The sequence below is a fragment of the Neltuma alba genome, unplaced genomic scaffold (genome assembly GCF_004799145.2).
Source record: "Neltuma alba isolate B1F8T4 unplaced genomic scaffold, ASM479914v2 tig00007577_pilon, whole genome shotgun sequence".
Taxonomy (NCBI): domain Eukaryota; kingdom Viridiplantae; phylum Streptophyta; class Magnoliopsida; order Fabales; family Fabaceae; genus Neltuma; species Neltuma alba.
The window spans coordinates 1-19,952 of record NW_021634817.1 but is presented as its reverse complement, the minus strand read 5'-3'; the positions used below and the strand labels follow the sequence as shown (position 1 = coordinate 19,952).

The window sequence follows — 19,952 nt, the reverse complement described above, 5'->3', positions numbered from 1 at the left end:
TTTTAAAATTATCCTTATGAATACTCTCAAATACAATCATGTGAAAGAGGGAGAGAGGATATTAAGAAAGATGATTATGATGTTTTAGAAAAAATATGTCATATTTTTTATAATTAACTAACTTACTTAACATTCTTAATTTAATCAAATTAGTTAAATATATCTTATATTAAGGATATGAGCAATATTTATATGCAAGGCGTGCGTTGACTACGGTCATACCGATCGCCTTTTGGACCATATAAAAATTAAAAACACGTCATTGGACAAAATAAATAAATAAAAACGCGTCAAACTAACATCTAACATAATTTATATTTTAACTTTCAATAATATAAGAAAAATTGAAAATACGTATTAAAATTATATTTTGGGCTAAGACACGTGATTAAATAATTGTTAAGTAATATTTAGATAATGGGAAATATTCTTTGGTAAAATATTAAGAAATATTTTAGTTCAAACAAAACGTTGTGTTGTGATTCATCAATTAACTACCCATCAAAAAAAAGAAATTTGAAATTTAAAATTAAAAGAAAGGTTTATATAATACTACCTCTGATCCTTAATATAAAATCTCATTTGACTTTTATGTTGATCCTAAATATAAGACCCCAATCTATTTTATCTCTCATATTTACTTAATTTTTTTCAAGATAGTCCTTCTAATAATTATAGTTTTAACCAACATACTTGATTAGTAAGGATATTTTAAGAAAGACAATACCTATTTATTACAAATAACTAACTTTACTTCTTTTCTTAATTTCTTTAAATTAGTCAACCGGCTCTTATAATTAGGACTGAAGGTAGTATATATTTTGGTTTTAATGAACACATGGTGTGGATATGTTTAAAATAAAATAGAGGTGTTTATAATTCAAACGAAATGTAGAGGAGGTAACTGTATTTTATTCCATATTTTGTTATGTTTCGCAGTCATAAGAACTATTACTTCCTGTGTTTAATATATAAGAGGAAGATAACTAATTTATGATATTACATTGATAATCAAATTAAATCTCAAACTAGTTTTTATATAACATTAAAGACAGGAGATATAAATATATTAAAACATGCCTAAGTGCCTATCTAACAATTACTCCTATGATCTTATTTATAAAACAGAAAAAGAAGATATTTTTTGGCCCTATTTATAGGGCAATAAGAGAAATTTTTTGTGCGGATGTACAATTTTATTCTTTATTTATTATTGTATTGATTTTATTTACATAAATATAATGTATATTAAATAGAGATAAAATTAAAAAGTTATTAAATTTTAAATCAGAGTTAATGAAATTTAAGGTTTCTTATAATTAACTAATTTACCTAACCTCTTTAATCTAATCAAATTAATTAAATATGTCTTATATTAAGGATCTGAAAAATATTATATATGCAAGGCTTATGTTGACTACAGTCATACCGATCACCTTTTGGACCATATAAAAATTAAAAACACGTCATTGGCAAAAATTAAAAAATAAAAACGCGTCAAACTATCAGCGAACAAAATTATTATTTTGGGCTAAGACACGTGATTAAATAATAGGTTAAGATGCATCCAGTATTCTAAAATATTTTTTCAGGTGCAACCAGCATCCTAAAGTATTTTGTGGTGTATCGAGCATCTTGAAGTATTTTTTAGGGCCATCTAACACCTTAAAGACAGGAGATATTAATAACTAAATACACACTTGGCTGAACCAGAACAAAATAAGCTATGACTTCGCCGGTCGTGTGACGCTAAGTCCAGTTTCAGATTAATATCAAAATTTAGGCGAAAAAAAAAAGAGATCAAATTTTAAGAACTAAAATTATTATAGTTTTAAATCTTAGAGACTAAAATTAAAATATAGTCAAATTTTAGGGATTAAACATGGTATTAATTCCTTAAAAATTTCAACTACTTTCATGGGCCAAATTAGGGGTGAGCATTCGATTTTTCGGTTCGGTTATCGGTGATAACCGAATTAACCGAATAACCGAATAGAGTAAATTTTAAACATCGAACCGAAACCGAATAACTAAACTAACCGAAACCGAATTAACCGAAAATTTCGGTTCGGTTAACCGATTAACCGAAATATATAAATATGAAAAATAATTTTAAATTAAAAATAATAATAAAACACAATTATAACCATTAATTAATAAATATTTCATCATTCAATGTGATTTATTATAATAATATTTATTATAATCATATTTATTGAATATAAATATATTTAAAAAGTTCACATATACCCACATATATATTTATTATAATAATAATAATTATTAAATATAAATATATAATATATTTATTTCGGTTATTCGGTTATAACCGAATTTTTTTTTTCTACTAACCGAACCGAACACCGAAACCGAATTGTTTAAGAAATAAAAACCGAATATATAACCAAAAACCGAAATAACCGAACCGAAAAACCGAAATTAAATTCGGTTCGGTTCGGTTTTCGGTTACGGTTCGGTTTTGCTCACCCCTAGGCCAAATTCGCGCATGTGGCGTTTACTGGTGTAATATTAGTCAATATCACATTAGAACTTTTGTGAGAACGTGGGATTTAGTATTTAAAGCCTATTGTTTTTCCCCTTTTTACTAAGGCATTCGTTGTTTGACTGTGATGTCGTGTCATTGACCATGCGTGTATGAAAATATCATTATCACTCATACCATATGTGATCTGAGGCCAATAAGGATGAATAATACGAAGAGGTGGGGTTAGGATGGGGAGCAGGTAGGGACAAGGGGCAATTCTTTTTCCACTATAAGTAAAAATACTAATGGCTTGAGGTTATACGAGCTCAATTTAACAAGACTTTGATGCTAAAATTATTGCTGGGACTTTTTTTCAAAGAAGTAATTATGAATATAATCATATGAATTTTTTTAAAAAAAAATTAGAAGGTATATATTACCTCAGGTTACAAATGAGATCAAACTCATGACATTCTATTTATAGGGTCACAAAGTGAAAGTCATAATCATGTAAAACTAAACATATCAATCTATGTGCATACAATAAAAAAAATTAGAAAAAATTAGTCTTATTGTTTGAATATTTTTGAGCTTAATCCCTATAATTTAGACTCGATTGTGAATAAGACTTTGAATTTTAACTGAATGCAACTCAATCCTTATAATTTAATCATTTCAAATATTGGTCTCTGCATGGTAGACAATAAAATTATATATTTTATGGAGGTTAGGGATTAAAGTTTTAACTGTTAAAACTCCAAGGATGGTAGTGTAATAAATTAAAGTTTAGTTATTAAATTTCAACCAAGCCAAGACGATAACAATTGCAAAGTTTAAGGACTGAAGTGACAACTTTATCCAACTTATAAAAACCAAAATGGTTAAATTTTCAAAAGGCCAATAGTGTAAAGGACAGGTGTGTAAAGGACATAAGTGCTTACATTTGCTATGAATACAATAAAAGATTAACACGTGTGAATTGTTGGACCCACAGCCACAGACGTAGAACGAGGAGGTTCTCCATTTTGCTTCTTGAGTTCATAGTTCTCAGAGAGCATTCCTTTCCGATATGGTAATTCAGAACTTCAGTCTGGTTATTCGATTGCATAGTTAAGCTGCAGCGATGATTAAACACGCTATGCTTTTGCTGGGCATACTTTTGCTGTTCACATTAGGCTTCTACGCCGCTGCACAAGGAGATTTCGATGTTCGCCAACATCTCTCTACTGTGACCAGGTCCTTTCTGAATTTCCATCTCATATGTTCTCATATGCTCAAACAGATTTGAAAGTTTCTCTGCATACTAATTCATTCTATAGAAACAGTTAGTTTTAAAAATTTCTTGAAGGTTAAGCATTGAAGTTCTCATTTGTGACCGATTGTTTGATTGTTCTTTGATGGTCACTGCAGATATGGAGTTGTGAAAGACATTGCTGACAATTCCTTTGTTCCTTCTGATATTCCTGAAGGATGTGTTCCAATCCACTTAAATCTTGTGGTAACTGTCGCTAACAATTATTGAGCTTTCCACTGTTAAAAATCATAGCGCCATAGATATAGAAGGAAAACTTAGACAAATAGTCTGCTTTATGACAAACTTTCTTGCCTTTCAAAATGATCCATCTGTGACAATTTAATCTCCAATTATGGATGCTAATGCTGCTTCATATTCTCAGGCAAGACATGGAACCCGGTCTCCTACAAAGAAAAGGACAAAGGAATTAGATTTTTGGAAGATAGTCTGAAATCACTGATAAGCGATGCTAAAAAACAAAATTTACCGTTGGATAGAGTTCCTTCATGGTTGCGTGAATGGGAATCTCCTTGGAAAGGACGGATCAATGGTGGTGAATTAATAAGCAAGGGAGAGAAGGAATTATATGAGCTGGGAATCAGGACTAGGCAAAATTTTCCAAATTTGTTTGATGAGGAGTACCATCCAGACATATATACTATAGATGTGACTCAGGTTAGTTTATCCTTAACTTTCTTTCCTCTGTCTGGATTGATTTGACTTGTTTTTCCCAATTTTTTCTCTCTGTTTGATTAATTCAGTTGGAAATTTGTGTCTAGTCAATATCAGTTTATTTCAAGAAAGAAATGAGTTGTCATTTTGAGTTGATGGGTAAATGCTGTGGTTTTGATGGTCAAATCTACTGCAACTGCAACTTATGTTGTCAACTAGGAATTTTAAGTATTCATATGTAATGTGAAGTGTCATGTCTTGTCGTACAAGTGTTTGGCAGGGGCTTTTCCACCAATAAGCCAGTAAAAGAAATTACTGAAATGCGACATAGTGGGAAGTATCTACTAAAATACTACACCAGAAATTGCTCACTTGTAAATCTGAACTCATTCACAAACTGAATGATTTCTGGGGTACTATTTTGGTAGATATTTCTTGCATCTCGGTGATTTCTTTAACTGTTTGTAGTATATTAGTAAAAAAGCCTTTTGGCCTGTGTCAAACACGAACGGCTCCTTTTATGAAGCGGATGGGCTTCATAGGCTGTGAATTAAGAAAGGACTTTTCTATGCTTGTACAGAAATTTTGACCTTAGAAAACTTGTGCAACTATCTTCTCTGTCAAACAGGTTCCTCGAGCATCAGCTAGTGCTGTGGCATTTGGAATGGGGCTTTTCAGTGGGAATGGAAGCCTTGGACCAGGGAAGCACCGAGCTTTTGCTGTTACAAGTGCAAGTAATGCCAGCGACATACTTCTGAGATTCTTTGATTCATGTAGTAACTATAAGGTATTTTGTGGCCTATGCATTTTAGATGGTACTTTACTGCATTGCACTATTTTTTTATCTAAGTTCCTTATATATATGCTTGTTATGCTTTATAATGCCATATATCTGTCCAGACTCTGTCTGTCACCCTGCTCATGAACTCTTTCTTTATCAATGAAGAGTTTCAGGAAATGGAAGGAGCCTGACGTTAATAAACTCAAGAAGCCTATCTTGGATGAGATTACTTCCGCATTGGTTGGCCGCTATGGGCTGAGCTTTACAAGGAAGGATATATCTTCTCTTTGGTTTCTGTGTAAACAGGTGATCACTACTTATCTTTGTGCCTTGCCCCTTTTTGTTTAAACGTCAAACAATTACTTCTGGTTTTGGGAGTCGACAACTGTGATTTTTTACTGATGCAATGGGGGGTTGCTTTTTTCTTTACAATTACCCAATTGGTGGTTGATCGTGGCAGGAAGCATCCTTGTGGGATAAAACAAATGGAGCATGTAAACTTTTCAACCCTTCTGAGGTATATAGTCTGAGACCTTACAGTCAAGACTTATTCTCTGTATTAAATGTCCTCTGGCATAAAAGATTTCTGAAATTGAGTTAACTTCGACCTGATTTTACGAGGCCAAGTTTGACTTGGTATCTGTTTATCCCTAACTATTGAATGCTCATTGAAATGTTGGTTTTGCTTGTGTCCTTTTAGATTACTTCGTTAGAGTGGACGGATGACCTGGAGCTGTATGTATTTAAAGGTTATGGAAATTCACTAAACTACAGAATGGCAGTGCCTTTACTTGAAGATGTTGTTGAATCCATGGAGCAAGCTATTCAAGCTAAAGAAGGTAGCTTACATATATCTACACACACAAATAATTTTTGTCAACTTGCTTATTTATAAGTTGGCTCCCATATGACTGCAGTAAACGTTGCCTATCTAGCAAGAAATCTTTTGTTTTCAAAAAAACGTACTCAGTTATATTCGCCTTGAATTTTATCAGAGACAAATTCACTATCTTGAAGCTTGAACAATTAAGTAAAGATTATAAATAGTTTAATAATACCTAATGTTCCCCCATCAGATGGGCCCATTGGGATTGAAGTTTGATAGAAACATTTTGGAGAACCATGACCCCAAAAGCTAGTCCATGAGTTTAGAAGGTTCAAGCTAAGAATTTGTGTGTTTAGTGTCGGACTAAAAATCCTATACCGTGCAATTGGGTTCTAACAAAGTGACTTAAAGTTTGTTAGGTAAAGGTCTTATAACAGTTTTATAAGTTCTAACTGTCATGTTGTTCTACCGTATCAAACATGTAATAGTATTTACAGATGGCTTAGATTTTTTGGGAAGGTCATACTTACAAATGGTCATGTAGTATATATAGTTGTTTGGCTTTTAAATGATGTCTGTATGAAATTTTCTTTTGGCATATTTTCATTTTGCTGGTTGTGGTTTTTTGCAGAAAAACGAACTCCTGGAAGCTATGAAAAGGCAAGACTTCGGTTTGCCCATGCTGAAACTCTACTTCCTTTCTCATGCATGCTCGGTCTTTTTGAAGGATCTGGTGAGGCTGTTAAAGTGACAGCATTACTAACTGAAAACTAAATCGTGGATCATATTACTCCCTCTAATCCTTAATATAAAGGTTATTTAACTAATTTGGATCGATTGAGAAAATGAAATAAATTAGTTTACTAAAACAAATACGACTTAACCTCCTTAAAGTAATCTTGTGTAACAATATGTTATATATCAGTTTATAAGTTAGGTACATTAGTCTGGTAAAAAATAATAAATATGGATAACAAAGTGGATTGAAGTCTCATATTTAGAATCAAATCCAACTCTATAACTAGCTTCTATATTAAGGATTGGAGGTAGTATTTTGTAATTGCTACTAGCAGTGTGCTTATAGTCCGTGTCACTTTGGCTTTCTGCAGAATTTGATCAGCTTCAAAAGGAGCAACCTGGGCAGCTCCATCAAATGCCTCCCCAGAAAAGAAAATGGCGGGGGAGCACCATGGTACCTTTTGCTAGTAACGACATGCTGATCCTCTATAGTTGTCCAGCTACGGGGAAATCCACCAGCAGCTACTTTGTGCGAGTTCTGCACAATGAACATCCCACGCCAATGCCAGTAAGCTTTTGAACTTGATCTGACATTATGCTAAGTTTAAGTTTAATGCTAGCTACAGTCTCGACTTAGCATTGTTAATTTTGTTATCATTTGTGCTTTTTGCTTTTGGTGCAGGCTTGTGACCATTCTGATTTCTGTCCATTTGAAGTATTCAAGGTAGTTTGAATAATCCTGATCTAATGCTTCAGATCGTCCATGCTGTACTTTATAGTTGTGGAATCCTTCTATTGCAGTATTCTGATTTCTATGTTCTCTTATACAGGAAAAGGTATATGCGCCTCATAAGAAGCATACGTTTGATACACTCTGTAACGGGAAGGGAGAACACACAGGTGACCAAGGAAAAGGTGATAACAACCGCAAAGATGAGCTTTAGGCTACCATGGGTTTCATTTAGCCCTTTTTCCTTGTTGGTGCCGCTTTACTAATTTTAAGCGTGGGAGGAAGCACCTATAATGAAATTGTAGAACAATGTTTCTGTTGGGTTTCATTTCGTGAATTTTGATAAAACTTAGCTCGACTTGTTACCAGTGAGATCAAACTCATTTTTTTCCTGGCATAATACGTCTATCATGTTTGATTGGAAAAACGAACTTTCTTACAAAAAAATCTGACTTAAATTTTGTCGTAAGAAATTTTTTACTGATTTTATATCTTAGTAGCCCTTTTTTCTTTTTTTCCCCCTAATATTTGCTCTGCTTATTGCAGCACGGTGTTGGCATGTTCAGGCCAAAAAAAAAAAAGTCATATTTTTAATTCTCAGCGATATTTTTTAAAATGTTACTACCCCTTCTCTTTAATATAAAAATTTGTTTAACTTTTATTTTAGTTTTAAATATAAAACTTAATATATTTTATCTCTCATATTTATTCGTTTTGTCTAAGATAGTCCATATGGCCAATACACGTGATTAGTAAGGATATTTTAAGTAAGATAATACTTATTTATTATAAATAACTAATCTAACTAATTTTTTAATTTATTTAACTTAGCTAACTAACTTTTATATTAAGGATGGGGTAGTAGTTTATAATTAAGGGGGGAACAGAATTAATTATTAATCATTTTAATCAATATACTACCTCTGGTCCTTAATATAAGATTTTGTTTGACTTTTATTTGGGTCTTAAATATAAGACCCCAATTCACTTTATCTCTTATATTTATACATTTTCTCCTAAGGTAGTCCTTCTAATAATAATAGTTCTGGCCAATACACTTGATTAGTAATGATATTTTAGAAAAGATAATACATATTTTTTACAAATAACTAACTCAATTTATCTTTTTAATCTTTTTAAATTAATCAACTATTTTTTATAATTAAGACGAGAGGTAGTACGATTGAAAAAAATATTAAATAACAGGTGAATTGCGCGACCAAAAGCCCCAAACATCCAGCCGACTCGTTACGCGTTCAGAAGCCCGAACATTCTCCCCTGTCACTTTTCAGTTTGTTGTAAATTGTAGTAATTCGAAACCTCAGCATGGACGCGACTGTGCAGTTAACCTTAGCGACAATGAAGCGTCCTATGCTTTCTCTCGCGATACTTCTCTTCTCCACGTCAATTTACTACTCTAATGCAGAAGGAGATTTCGATGTTCGCAAGCATCTCTCAACTGTGTCCAGGTCTCTTCCGAATTGCGATCTGATTTTTAATCGTTTCACTCCCTACATTTTATGTTACTGGGCGTGTAGTTTTAGTCGTTTAGTTAGCATTGATCTGTAAAACGTCTGGAATAATAGCGTCCTTGTTTCTCATTGACCCTAATTCGTGATTGTCTTCAGTAAATGGAATTAGCCTGGTTTATTTGGTAAGACGCTCACACTTATCATAGACAAGAGCTCTGCGTTTCATTTCATTGCTCTTGCCTTACACCAGACTGTATGCCTCTGTCCAATCTGAATAACTTGAAAGGATATCCTCATTTGATTCCGCAACTTATTTGACTCATCATATTGGGAAATCACTCGATTTAAACGCACAGGGCGCAAACACGCAAAAGCATATCAATGACGAGGACTTTATTCAGAACTTTTCAAAATAATTGTAAAAGCTTCCCCTTCCCTTACGAGGGCTCTTCAACCTACATGCTTAAACTTCAATTAAGTTCTGCTAGAGGTAGAGACTAAACTTGCTTATTGAAATTCGCATATATAATTATCGAATGCTGGAGGTTGTGAAATTTTTTTGTATTTCTAATTTAAATCCTTTTCAAGCTGATTAATTGAATTTAAATTAGGACATAATCATATCACAATAATTTTGATTCTCTATAATTCATACTCACCCTGCCCGATTTTCTATCTCTGGTGGTTATCAGTATGACTTAATAGGCTTGAACAAATAATATTTTTGTCCGAACATATTGTATACCATCTAATTCTGGACTGTAACTGCCGACATGGTGTAAGTGCAATAGTAGTCAAGTTGCAACTATGACTGCGTTGGAGCAGCATCTCATTGTTAGGATTTTGGGTTGCAAAACTTAAGTAGTTTTAAATTCAACAAAATGGTTTTGTTTAGTACTTGGACACTGTATTAAGATTTCAATAATTGTTCACTATTTTCTTGTCTCAAAAGTCAAATATCTGCCTAATCTAAGTTCATAACAGATAATGTGATTTATACAACAAATTGCTTCCGATAGCATTAAGTATCAAAATGGAATTGATATTGTGGTTCAATGAGCACGTTCTCATTTCAATGAGCACGTTCTCATTTCTTTAAAAAGATATATATTCTCATATGTTGAAAGAGACCATTGTGATTGAAAGCTGCTGCACACTAATTCATGCTATGGAAACAGTTCGTTTTGCTACTTGGGGTTTATTTTTCCTTTAACATGGAAGACCGATTAATGACTAACTATATTATTTTGGAATTTAATTTTTTTTTTAATTTTGTTGCACTATCACTTAACTAGCTGTTGATACTTAAGCTCACTGATGCAGGATTTAACCTTAGATAAATAAACTGAGTTTTGAAGAGATGGAGTCTAGTGTCTTGTTTTTCATTGTCCTTTATTCGTCAATGTCGGAAACATGTCTGGAATTAGCTTGAATTGACATGTATTGAGTGACATGTCCCTAAAAACTTTGTTTTTCCTTGGGTGTAGTTATAATCCTATATTTTTCTGAACAAGTGCCACAACTTTTCAACGACTGCCAGTGCTGCGCAGAGTATCATTATATTGTTTTAGTCCTGCAACTTAAGCATTAAATTAAGTGTTGAAGTTTTTATTTGTAAAAGATTGTTTGATTGTTCATTGGTTCTCACTGCAGATATGGAGTTGTGAAAGACATAGCGGACAATTCCTTTGTTCCTTCTGATATTCCAGAAGGATGTGTTCCAATCCACTTAAATCTTGTGGTAACTCTTCCTAATAATCGTTGAGCTTTCCACTGATGCAAATCATAGCGTCATAATTAGAATAGCTTAATTAGAAATAGGAGGAAAACTTTGGATAAATAGTTTTCCTTTGTTACAAATTTTCTTTCCTTTTAAAATGATCTATCTGTGACAATTGGTGATTAAAATTGTCTATCAATTAACACGATGGAAAATGGATGCTAATGCTGCCACATATTCTTAGGCAAGACATGGAACTCGATCTCCTACAAAGAAAAGGATAAGAGAATTAGATGGTTTGGAAGCTCATCTGAAATTACTGATAAGCGATGCAGAAAAACAAAACGTACTGTTGGACAGAATTCCTTCGTGGTTACGGGGATGGGAATCTCCTTGGAAAGGGCGGCTCAAGGGTGGTGAATTAATAATTAAAGGAGAAGAGGAATTATATGACCTGGGAATCAGGACTAGAGAAAAATTTCCAGATTTGTTTGATGAGGATTACCATCCAGACGTATATCCTATAAAGGCTACTCAGGTTAGTTTATCCAGCAATTTCTTTTCTTTGTCTACGTTGATTAGAGTTTGTTTTCTCAAATTTTTTTTTTTTGCCTGTTTTCAAGAAAGAAATGAATTATTATTGAGTTGATGGATAAATGCTATGGTTTGATGATCAAGTCTACTGCAACTGCAAGTTGTGAACTAGGAAGCATGGACACTGACATGCGCCCTATGACTTTACAAAATTAATTGTTCATATGTATTTTGAAGTGTCATGTCTTGTCATCCAAGTTCTTTGCATGTCCCAAACATGAACAGGTCCTTTTATGAAGTGGATGGGCTTCATGGGCTGTGAGTTAAGAAAGGAATTTTCTATGCTTGTATAGAATTTTTGACCTTAGAAAACTTGTGCAACTATCTTCTCCATCAAACAGGTTCCTCGAACATCGGCCAGTGCTGTGGCATTTGGAATGGGGCTTTTCAGTGGCAATGGAACCCTTGGATTGGGGAATCACCGAGCTTTTGCTGTTACTAGTGAAAGCCGTGCCAGTGACATACTTCTGAGATTCTTTGATTCTTGTGCTAACTATAAGGTATTTTGTGGCCACAATTCAGTTCTTATAGTACTTTTAATATGCTCTTAAGATGGTACCTGACTAAATTACACTATTTTATTTATCTAATTGTATATATAAATTTCTTTATGTACATATGCTTGTTATGCTTTATGATACCATATATAACCATCCAAACTCTATTTGTCACTCGGCTCATGAACTATTCTTGATATCTTTGTTTCTTTTTCAATCCCCTCCCCTCTATAAAAACATCATAAAGTTGTTACTCTAGTGTCTGGTTGATGATCAGAAAATAAGTAGCAGGTGTTCATTGACAGTGTGAGTTTGTCACCAAGAGACAGTTGATATTATATGGTTCATGCTTCCTTCTGCATGTTGACATTAAGACGTTGCACTTTGTATACCTGTATTAATATCATAGGTTGGATATGAAAGTTTTCTTTCTTTGTTTGTAAGGAAAATATTTGAGGTGAATCATAGGCAGCATAGTTATTGCTAAATGTTCATGCAAGATTATAAGATTAGTTGTGCGAAGTTCAACAAATGGGATTCAAGGAAATGGATTTTACCTTAATTGATATTATGTTGTGGGTGTTTGAGACTTCTTGTGATCTTCGGTGCTACTTAATATTAATGGGAAAAATTCAAAAAATGGGATTCAATGCAGAATTTCAGGGAAAGCCAGGAGCCTGCTGTTAATAAACTCAAGGAGCCTATCTTGGATGAGATTACTTCTGCATTAGTTGGGCGCTATGGGCTGAGTTTTACAAGGCAGGATATATCTTCTCTTTGGTTTCTGTGTAAACAGGTGATCAATTATCTTTGTGCCTTGCCCCTTATCGTTCAAACGGGAAACAATTACTTTTGGCTTTGGGAGCCTACAATATTTTACTGATGCAATGGAGGTTTCTTTTTTTTCTTTATAATTACCCAATTGGTGGTTGATCTTGGCAGGAAGCATCCTTATTGGATATAACAAATCAAGCATGTAGACTTTTCAGCCCTTTTGAGGTATACAGTGTTCATGATATTGCAATGTAATATGAGACCTTATAGTAAAGATCTATTCTCTGTATTAGATATCTTCTAGTGTTAAAGATGTCTGAGTTAATTTCTTCCTGATTTTATGAGGCCAAGTTTGACTTGGTTTTTCCATCTTGATATAGAACTGGAAATCTCTTCAACGTGTAGATGCTGCTGACTAGTGATAGTGAAATAGAAGGGATGGATAATGAATAGGTTGTTGTGAACGCTTAAATAACAAGATTGTAAATATGCTTGAGTTGGCATATAAAAAATTGATGAGATTTTCTGTTCTATTAATTCATTAAGGACTGGTCATTAGTGACTGTTAATAATGATAGCCTATAAATACTAGTCTAAGGTTATTCTTTGATGTTAACGACGGATTAGCACCATTCAGGTTCTGAATTCTCTCTCTTTCCTTATTCCATTTCTATAACAGCGCCCTTTCTTGTTACAATTTCCTATCATTTCCCTACTTAGTGCTCAGTAATTTTTCCTTCTTTTTTTTTTTTAATTTTTAAAATCAAATTGTATCTGTTTATACCTATACTATTGAGTGCTTATTGAAATGTTGCTTTTACTTGTGTGCTTAGATTACTTTGTTAGAGTGGACGGATGACTTGGAGCTGTATATATTGAAGGGTTATGGCAAATCCCTAAACTATAGAATGGGAATGCCATTACTTGAAGATGTTGTTGAATCCATGGACCGAGCTATTCAGGCTAAAGAAGGTGTGTGTGTTAATATTATTACAGGCACTCCGGTGTGGGCAGTTGCTTCCACATCATTCATGGACGAAACTCAAATGAATTTGCACAAAAGATAGGACCTTTGCTGCAATGAAGTTATTATAACTTGATTCATATTTGACTGTACTAAACATTGCCTACCTTGAAGAAATTTTGTTTCCCAAAATTCGTAGTCTGTCATATTTATAATCATTTGCTTTATGAACTGATCGTCTGGTATATAATTCCTTGATGTATTTCAATTATAACATCACATTGCTGTCTGACTTGTATTCATATCTGTCGTTCAGATATCAGGGATTTTACTGTTGGCTGGAATGTGTTAATGATTCTCTCTCTTCATATTTTGATTGTGTTTGGTGGGCCCCCCCTCCCAAAAAAAAAAAAACCTTTTCCCCTAATTCCACGATAGATTTTTGTTTGCTTTTCATAATATATGGATTTCAAAACGCATGTTTTGGAATACTATATTTTGAACTTTCCACTGTTCTATTGGTTGAGTGTTTTCTTTATGCAAAATTTGAAAGGAGAACTTTTGGTGTCTGTAGTATTTATGGTTGATTTGCCTTTTGAACGATGTCTGGATGAAATTTTCCTTCAGCATATTTTCATTTTGCTGGTTATTTTTGTAGAAAAACGGACTCCTGGAAGCTATGAAAAGGCAAGACTTCGGTTTGCTCATGCTGAAACTGTAGTTCCCTTCTCATGCTTGCTTGGTCTTTTCCTTGAAGGATCTGGTGAGGATTTTACAGTGATAACAGGAATAAATGAAACTTAAATCATGGATCATATTATTTTGCAATTGCCACTTGCGATGTGTTTATACTCATTGTCACTTTGGCTTTTGGCAGAATTTGAACAGATTCAGAAGGAGCAACCTTTGCAGCTCCCCCACAAGCCTCCACAGAAAAGAAAATGGCGGGGAAGCACTGTGGCGCCTTTTGCTGGTAACAACATGTTAATCCTCTATAGCTGTTCAGCAACAGACAAATCCACCAGCGGTTACTTTGTTCGAGTGCTGCACAATGAACATCCCATTCCAATGCCGGTAAGCTTTTGGGATCGATGTGGCGTTATGCAAGTTTAAATTGAATCTTAGCTACTGTTTCAATATTGGTGTATGAAATCCTATTTAAACTTAGCATTGTTAATTTTGTTGCCATATGTGATTTTTCTCTTGTACAGGCTTGTCACGGTTCTGATTTCTGTCCATTTGAAATATTCAAGGTAGTTGAATAATCCTGCTCTAATGCTTCAGATCATCCGTGCTGTACTTTAGCTGTGGAATCCTTCTATTGCAGTATTCTGATTTTTGTGTTCTCTTGCGCAGGAAAAAGTAGTCACGCCTCATAAGAAGCATGCGTATGATACAATCTGTAGTGGGAATGTTGAGCACACGGGAGACGAGTTTTCTCAAATGTCTCTCTCGCAGGGAAAAGGTGATGATACCCGCAAAGATGAACTCTAGACTGTTTACTGGGAAAAAGAGAACCATAATTTTCTTTTTATCTCTTTTCCTTGGTGCCATTTTACAAATTTTCAGCGTGGGATATGGCCTCTTGAATAAAGATTCTGCTGCCTGCAGATTAACCTCTTTGTTATAATGAGATTGCTGCTTGATTTCACCTAATATGTGGAGAATTCAGAGCTGCAAACACGTTGTGCTTTAGTTTAGTTTGTTCCAGGATTTTGCTGATTCCACCATAAAGGTGCTAGCTAAATGTTTTATTTTCATCTGTTCCTTAAGCTTCAATTTTGTTATTATAGAATAGAGAGATACTTGATCAGCCAACTTCGTTTCGTGACTTGCATTGTAATAGTCCTATTTATGTTTTGCCCTGGTTTCTGTAGAAAAATTTTATATGGGGTGTCAGAAAACATGCTTAGAAATGCATGATGATTACCTAGGAATCCTAGGGAGTTGATTTGAGCATGCCAGTGCTTTTTATACACACGCTATTCAAAATGTTCTACCTAATTACCCGAATTCGACAATTTATAAATTAATTATTCCGATGACGAAAAAATTATTATCCGGTTTAAAGACATGCTACGAAATTTTATAATAGTTATTCTGAGAATTAAAAGGAGTTGTTACTCAACTTATTTAAAACTTTAACCTTTTTTAAACTCAATACCATACAGTTAAATATTTCATAATAAATCTTTAAATTAAAATATTAAATTTAAAATGAACAAAATTCACGAGGGGAACAAATAAAAATAAAGGAGATCTGCAAAAAAACTTATGAATATGTAAATAAAGTAAAAACATTATAACGCAATAAAGGCCCGGCGGTACCCGTTCTGTAGTAGTACAACTATTTGTTATTAATTTTTAATAATTAAAATTAAAAGTTATAATTAATTTGAGTAAGTGGTCCGAAATTTTCGTTTTTATTTATTTATTTTTGACTAAATTCTCATTTCGTTTCTCACCTCTCTCTCTGACCGGCGATCGGCTGAAGCTCCTAAGTCCTATCCATCGCCGCCGCCACATAGCCCCGAACTCGGATCGGACCCACTTCCCAACCCGAATCTGGGAACCTGCACCTCCCACTTTCTCCTTATCTTGTCTGTACCAACGCCCCTTGCCTTGAACTTTATCATTTATTTAGCACACTTCACTTTGTGCTTACAAATCGATTTGCGTTTCCACGGTTTCAGTGCCTTGAGAATTCGCAGTTTGCTATCTGTTCAGTTTTGCTTCAGCTGGGATCCCAAGTACATGTGCCGATCTAGGTCTTCAATCCCCATTTCCTGCCCCAATCTGTGAGTTTTCTTTTTCTTTAATTTCTGTAACAGAATATTTTTATACAATCCGGTTTTTTTAATAAAAATAAATGCATTCTGGTGGTGAAACTTTGAGGACTCTTGTGCGAAAATCTAGGTTTCGATCAGTTTTTGTTTAATTGGTTGCCGATTGCCGATTGCCGATTGAAAGTTTGGTAATTTTCCGCTTTTGGAGGGTGTCAAGGGATTAGATGGTTGCTTTGGTTTCTGGAAATTTTCACTGACGTGGGCAGTTTGATTTTTCAAAAAGTAATTTTTTTTGGTTTTTTGAAATAAAGTGAAAAAAAATTATACAAAAAAGGAAGGCAAGGAAACAATGGCAAATTTGTTTCCCAGGGTGAAGTGAGGTGCTCTCTCATCCTTTTTGCAATGGCAAATTTGTAATAATTTGTCATTTTCAGGGTAGTCTCTCTCGCGCCTCATTCCCAGATCTCCCTCGCCGCAATCTTTCTGGGCACTGGGCAGATCTCTCTCGCCTCGCGTTTCCCTCACACACTCACTGCTCGTGGGTCCTGGGCGTCGCCCTTCTCTTGCTACTCTCAGGTGCTTGGCGCTCTCACTCACTCTCAGCTTTGTCTTCTTCGTCTTTGGTGAGGTAGTCTTTCTTTATTTCCCGCTCAACCTTCGTCTTCCTCTACGGCTACCCCTTTTATCTCTCAGGCTTCGATCTTTCTCAGCTATTGTTAGTTATTTTCTGCTGTTTGAAAACCTGCATCTTCACTTCTCGAGGTGAAGCCACTGTACGTAGTTGCATCTATTCTGCATTTTCTTCGATGCTTGGGAACAATTCTGCGGGAAATAGTTCTTGGTTTATGAGCATCAAAGTGTTTTATTTATGATATTTCTGCGACCTTTTGTGGGATCAATTCAGTCGCAAGATTTGCTGCTAGTGCATATTTTCCTGTTTTATTTGAGTTGACGGTTTTCCCTCTTTCAAAATAAAATTTTGAATTTATGCTGGGATTTGAGTATTTGTTGAGAGTATTACGTATTGTTGCTTGTGAACGTCAAATGAAAATTTTGTTAGCCTCCAAACTCAAACTATTGTTTCTTTACTAAAAATTTTAGCAGACATAAAGTCCAGATGCGAGGATGGAAGCCCTGTGACAGATAATTATGCTGGGCTGGTCATAGCTTTTGCTAAAAGAGTGGAATTCTGAAGTTCCCTGGGTTCCTACATGGAAGCAAGCAAAGAGGAGGCGCTTCAGGCAATAGAGGTTGCTGAGAAGCGATTTGCTCAGAGAGACTTTGCAGGTGCCAAAAGTTATGCATTAAAGGCAAAAACAATATGTCCTGAATTGGAGGGAATACCTCAAATGGTGGCTACATTTCAAGTTTATGTAGCTTCTGAGGCAAAATATAATGGCGAAGTAGATTATTATTCAATTCTTGGAATAAAACCTTCAGCAGATAAAGAGACCGTTAGGAAACAGTATAGGAAGCTGGCTGGGTTGCTTCACCCGGATAAGAACAAATGTGTGGGAGCTGACGGGGCCTTTAAGCTGGTATCTGAAGCATGGACTTGGCTATCAGATAGTGCCAAGCGAAGTTCTTATGATCTCAAGAGAAATACACAAACGGCTGCTGGGGTCAATCAGACGAATTTGTCATCAGTCCATTCTGCAGGAACTACAGGTTATAACAAATGTTTCAATTTATCAACTTCTCATGGTCGGCATGATACTTTCTGGACCATTTGCACTTCATGTAATGTCCAGTATGAGTACTTGCGTAAGTATGTGAATAAGAGACTTTCATGTAAAAACTGTCGGGGAACTTTCATTGCTGTTGAAACCGGGGCAGCCCCAGGAAACGGTTCTTTCCCTTACACTCCTTGGTCATATGTGCCGGGCAATGGGTATGGAGGTCATTCATTTGATAATGTCACGTATGTGCCTACCAATACCAGCTATTTCAATGGCAATGGTATCAGTGGATATCATTCTCCACATGGATATGAGTATGTTTCAAATGTTTCATTTCAGTGGAATCCTGCTGGACATGTCAATGGAAATGGTTCAACTCCCCTATCTTCTGATTCTGTTTGTAAGGTCAATGGAAACAGGAAGAGAGGAAGACCAAGAATCAAACCAACAGTTGATCCGAGGCATCAATCAGCAGAGACTGTGCAAAATGTAAATTCAGATGTATCATTCCACTGTAACGAACCTCAGGAAATTAAGCCCACTAGACCTGACAAAAAAAGGAAAATTGTTGTGGCAGCCAGTTTCCGAAATGGCTGTGAACAAAAGGAATTGAAATCAGCTTCTGAATCAAGATTAGCTGATGGGAATGAACGCATTGTACATGACCAGAAAGTTTCCTGTGCAAATGAAGTCCAAACTAAGCAGTATTCCATGGCACCAGCATTTGATGCGAGAAAATTACTGATTGAGAAGGCCAAGGCGGATATTCAGAAGAAACTGGAAGAGATGAAACTGGCATCTGACGCTGCTGCTGTTGGGGAGAAAGCAAAATCTCTAGCAGAAGCTGGTCAAGTCAATAGAGAGGAATATAAAAGAGCATGTCTAAGTGTTTCTGACCATCAATTAGAGCATAGGAAAACTGCTTCCGTCACATAACTGTCCCGGATTCTGACTTTCATGACTTTGATAAAGACAGGTCAGAGCAGTGCTTTAAGCCAAAGCAAATCTGGGCTTTATATGATGAGGAAGATGGCATGCCTCGTTTATATTGTCTAATCCGTGAGGTCATCTCTGTCAATCCATTTAAGATTCATATTAGTTATTTGAACTCAAAGACTGACAGTGAGTTTGGCCCAGTGAACTGGATGGATTCTGGTTTTACGAAATCTTGTGGAAATTTCAGGGCATACAATTCTGATGTTGTTGACCAGGTAAATGTTTTCTCTCATCTTCTAGCACGGGAGAAGGCTGGTCGAGGTGGTTGTATTCGGATTTATCCGAGATGTGGAGATATTTGGGCTGTTTATCGAAACTGGTCTCCAGACTGGAATAGATCGACTCCAGATGAAGTGAGGCATCAGTATGAAATGGTGGAGGTTCTTGATGATTACTCTGAGGAGCTTGGCGTTTGTGTTAGTCCCCTTATAAAGCTGGATGGATTTAAAACAGTGTATCAAGCAAATTCAGACAAAAAGGCTATAAGATGGATACCGAGGAGAGAAATGCTACGCTTTTCACACCAAGTGCCTTCTTGGTTGCTGAAGGGAGAGACAAGCAACTTGCCAGAAAGGTGTTGGGACCTTGACCCGGCTGCAACTCCTGATGAACTTCTTCATGCTGTTACAATCGCGAATGCTTCATAGGCAACAATGAAACACTTATTTGGTTTCTAATTAAGAATTTTCAACACTATCTATTCTGATTTAACTGTACACTATGCCACGCTTGGCCAGAGAACATGAGAATTAACCACTTATGTCTTTTATTTGGGGGTGGAATTCTACTTTTTCGATGTGTATAGGCTCCCAAATCTAGGATTTCTTGTTCACTAAGGTTTGCTTCTTGCCCCCATAGGAGCCAGGTAACTCTTGTAAGAATTCAGGACAGATTGGATCTGCCTGACAGCAGTGTAGCTCTGGCCAGGATTGACTGGCAAAGAA

At 35.2% G+C, this 19,952-nt stretch overlaps 1 protein-coding gene and 2 pseudogenes across 1 annotated transcript; all 3 read left to right on the top strand.

Moving 5' to 3' along the window:
- The first annotated feature begins 3,519 nt into the window (after positions 1–3,519).
- LOC114752829 (multiple inositol polyphosphate phosphatase 1-like) lies at positions 3,520–7,995 on the top strand (annotated as a pseudogene).
- Positions 7,996–8,786: 791 nt separating this feature from the next.
- On the top strand, positions 8,787–15,539 carry LOC114752828 (multiple inositol polyphosphate phosphatase 1-like). Its single transcript, XM_028941529.1, has 11 exons — positions 8,787–8,995; positions 10,652–10,739; positions 10,963–11,256; positions 11,654–11,812; positions 12,465–12,605; positions 12,752–12,808; positions 13,417–13,555; positions 14,206–14,310; positions 14,425–14,621; positions 14,759–14,800; positions 14,904–15,539. Exons 1-11 carry the CDS (start codon positions 8,853–8,855, stop codon positions 15,039–15,041), a joined length of 1,503 nt encoding a protein of 500 aa, XP_028797362.1. The 5' UTR covers positions 8,787–8,852; the 3' UTR covers positions 15,042–15,539.
- A 465-nt stretch (positions 15,540–16,004) lies between these two features.
- Positions 16,005–19,709, top strand: LOC114752827 (uncharacterized; annotated as a pseudogene).
- The last annotated feature ends 243 nt before the right edge of the window (positions 19,710–19,952 follow it).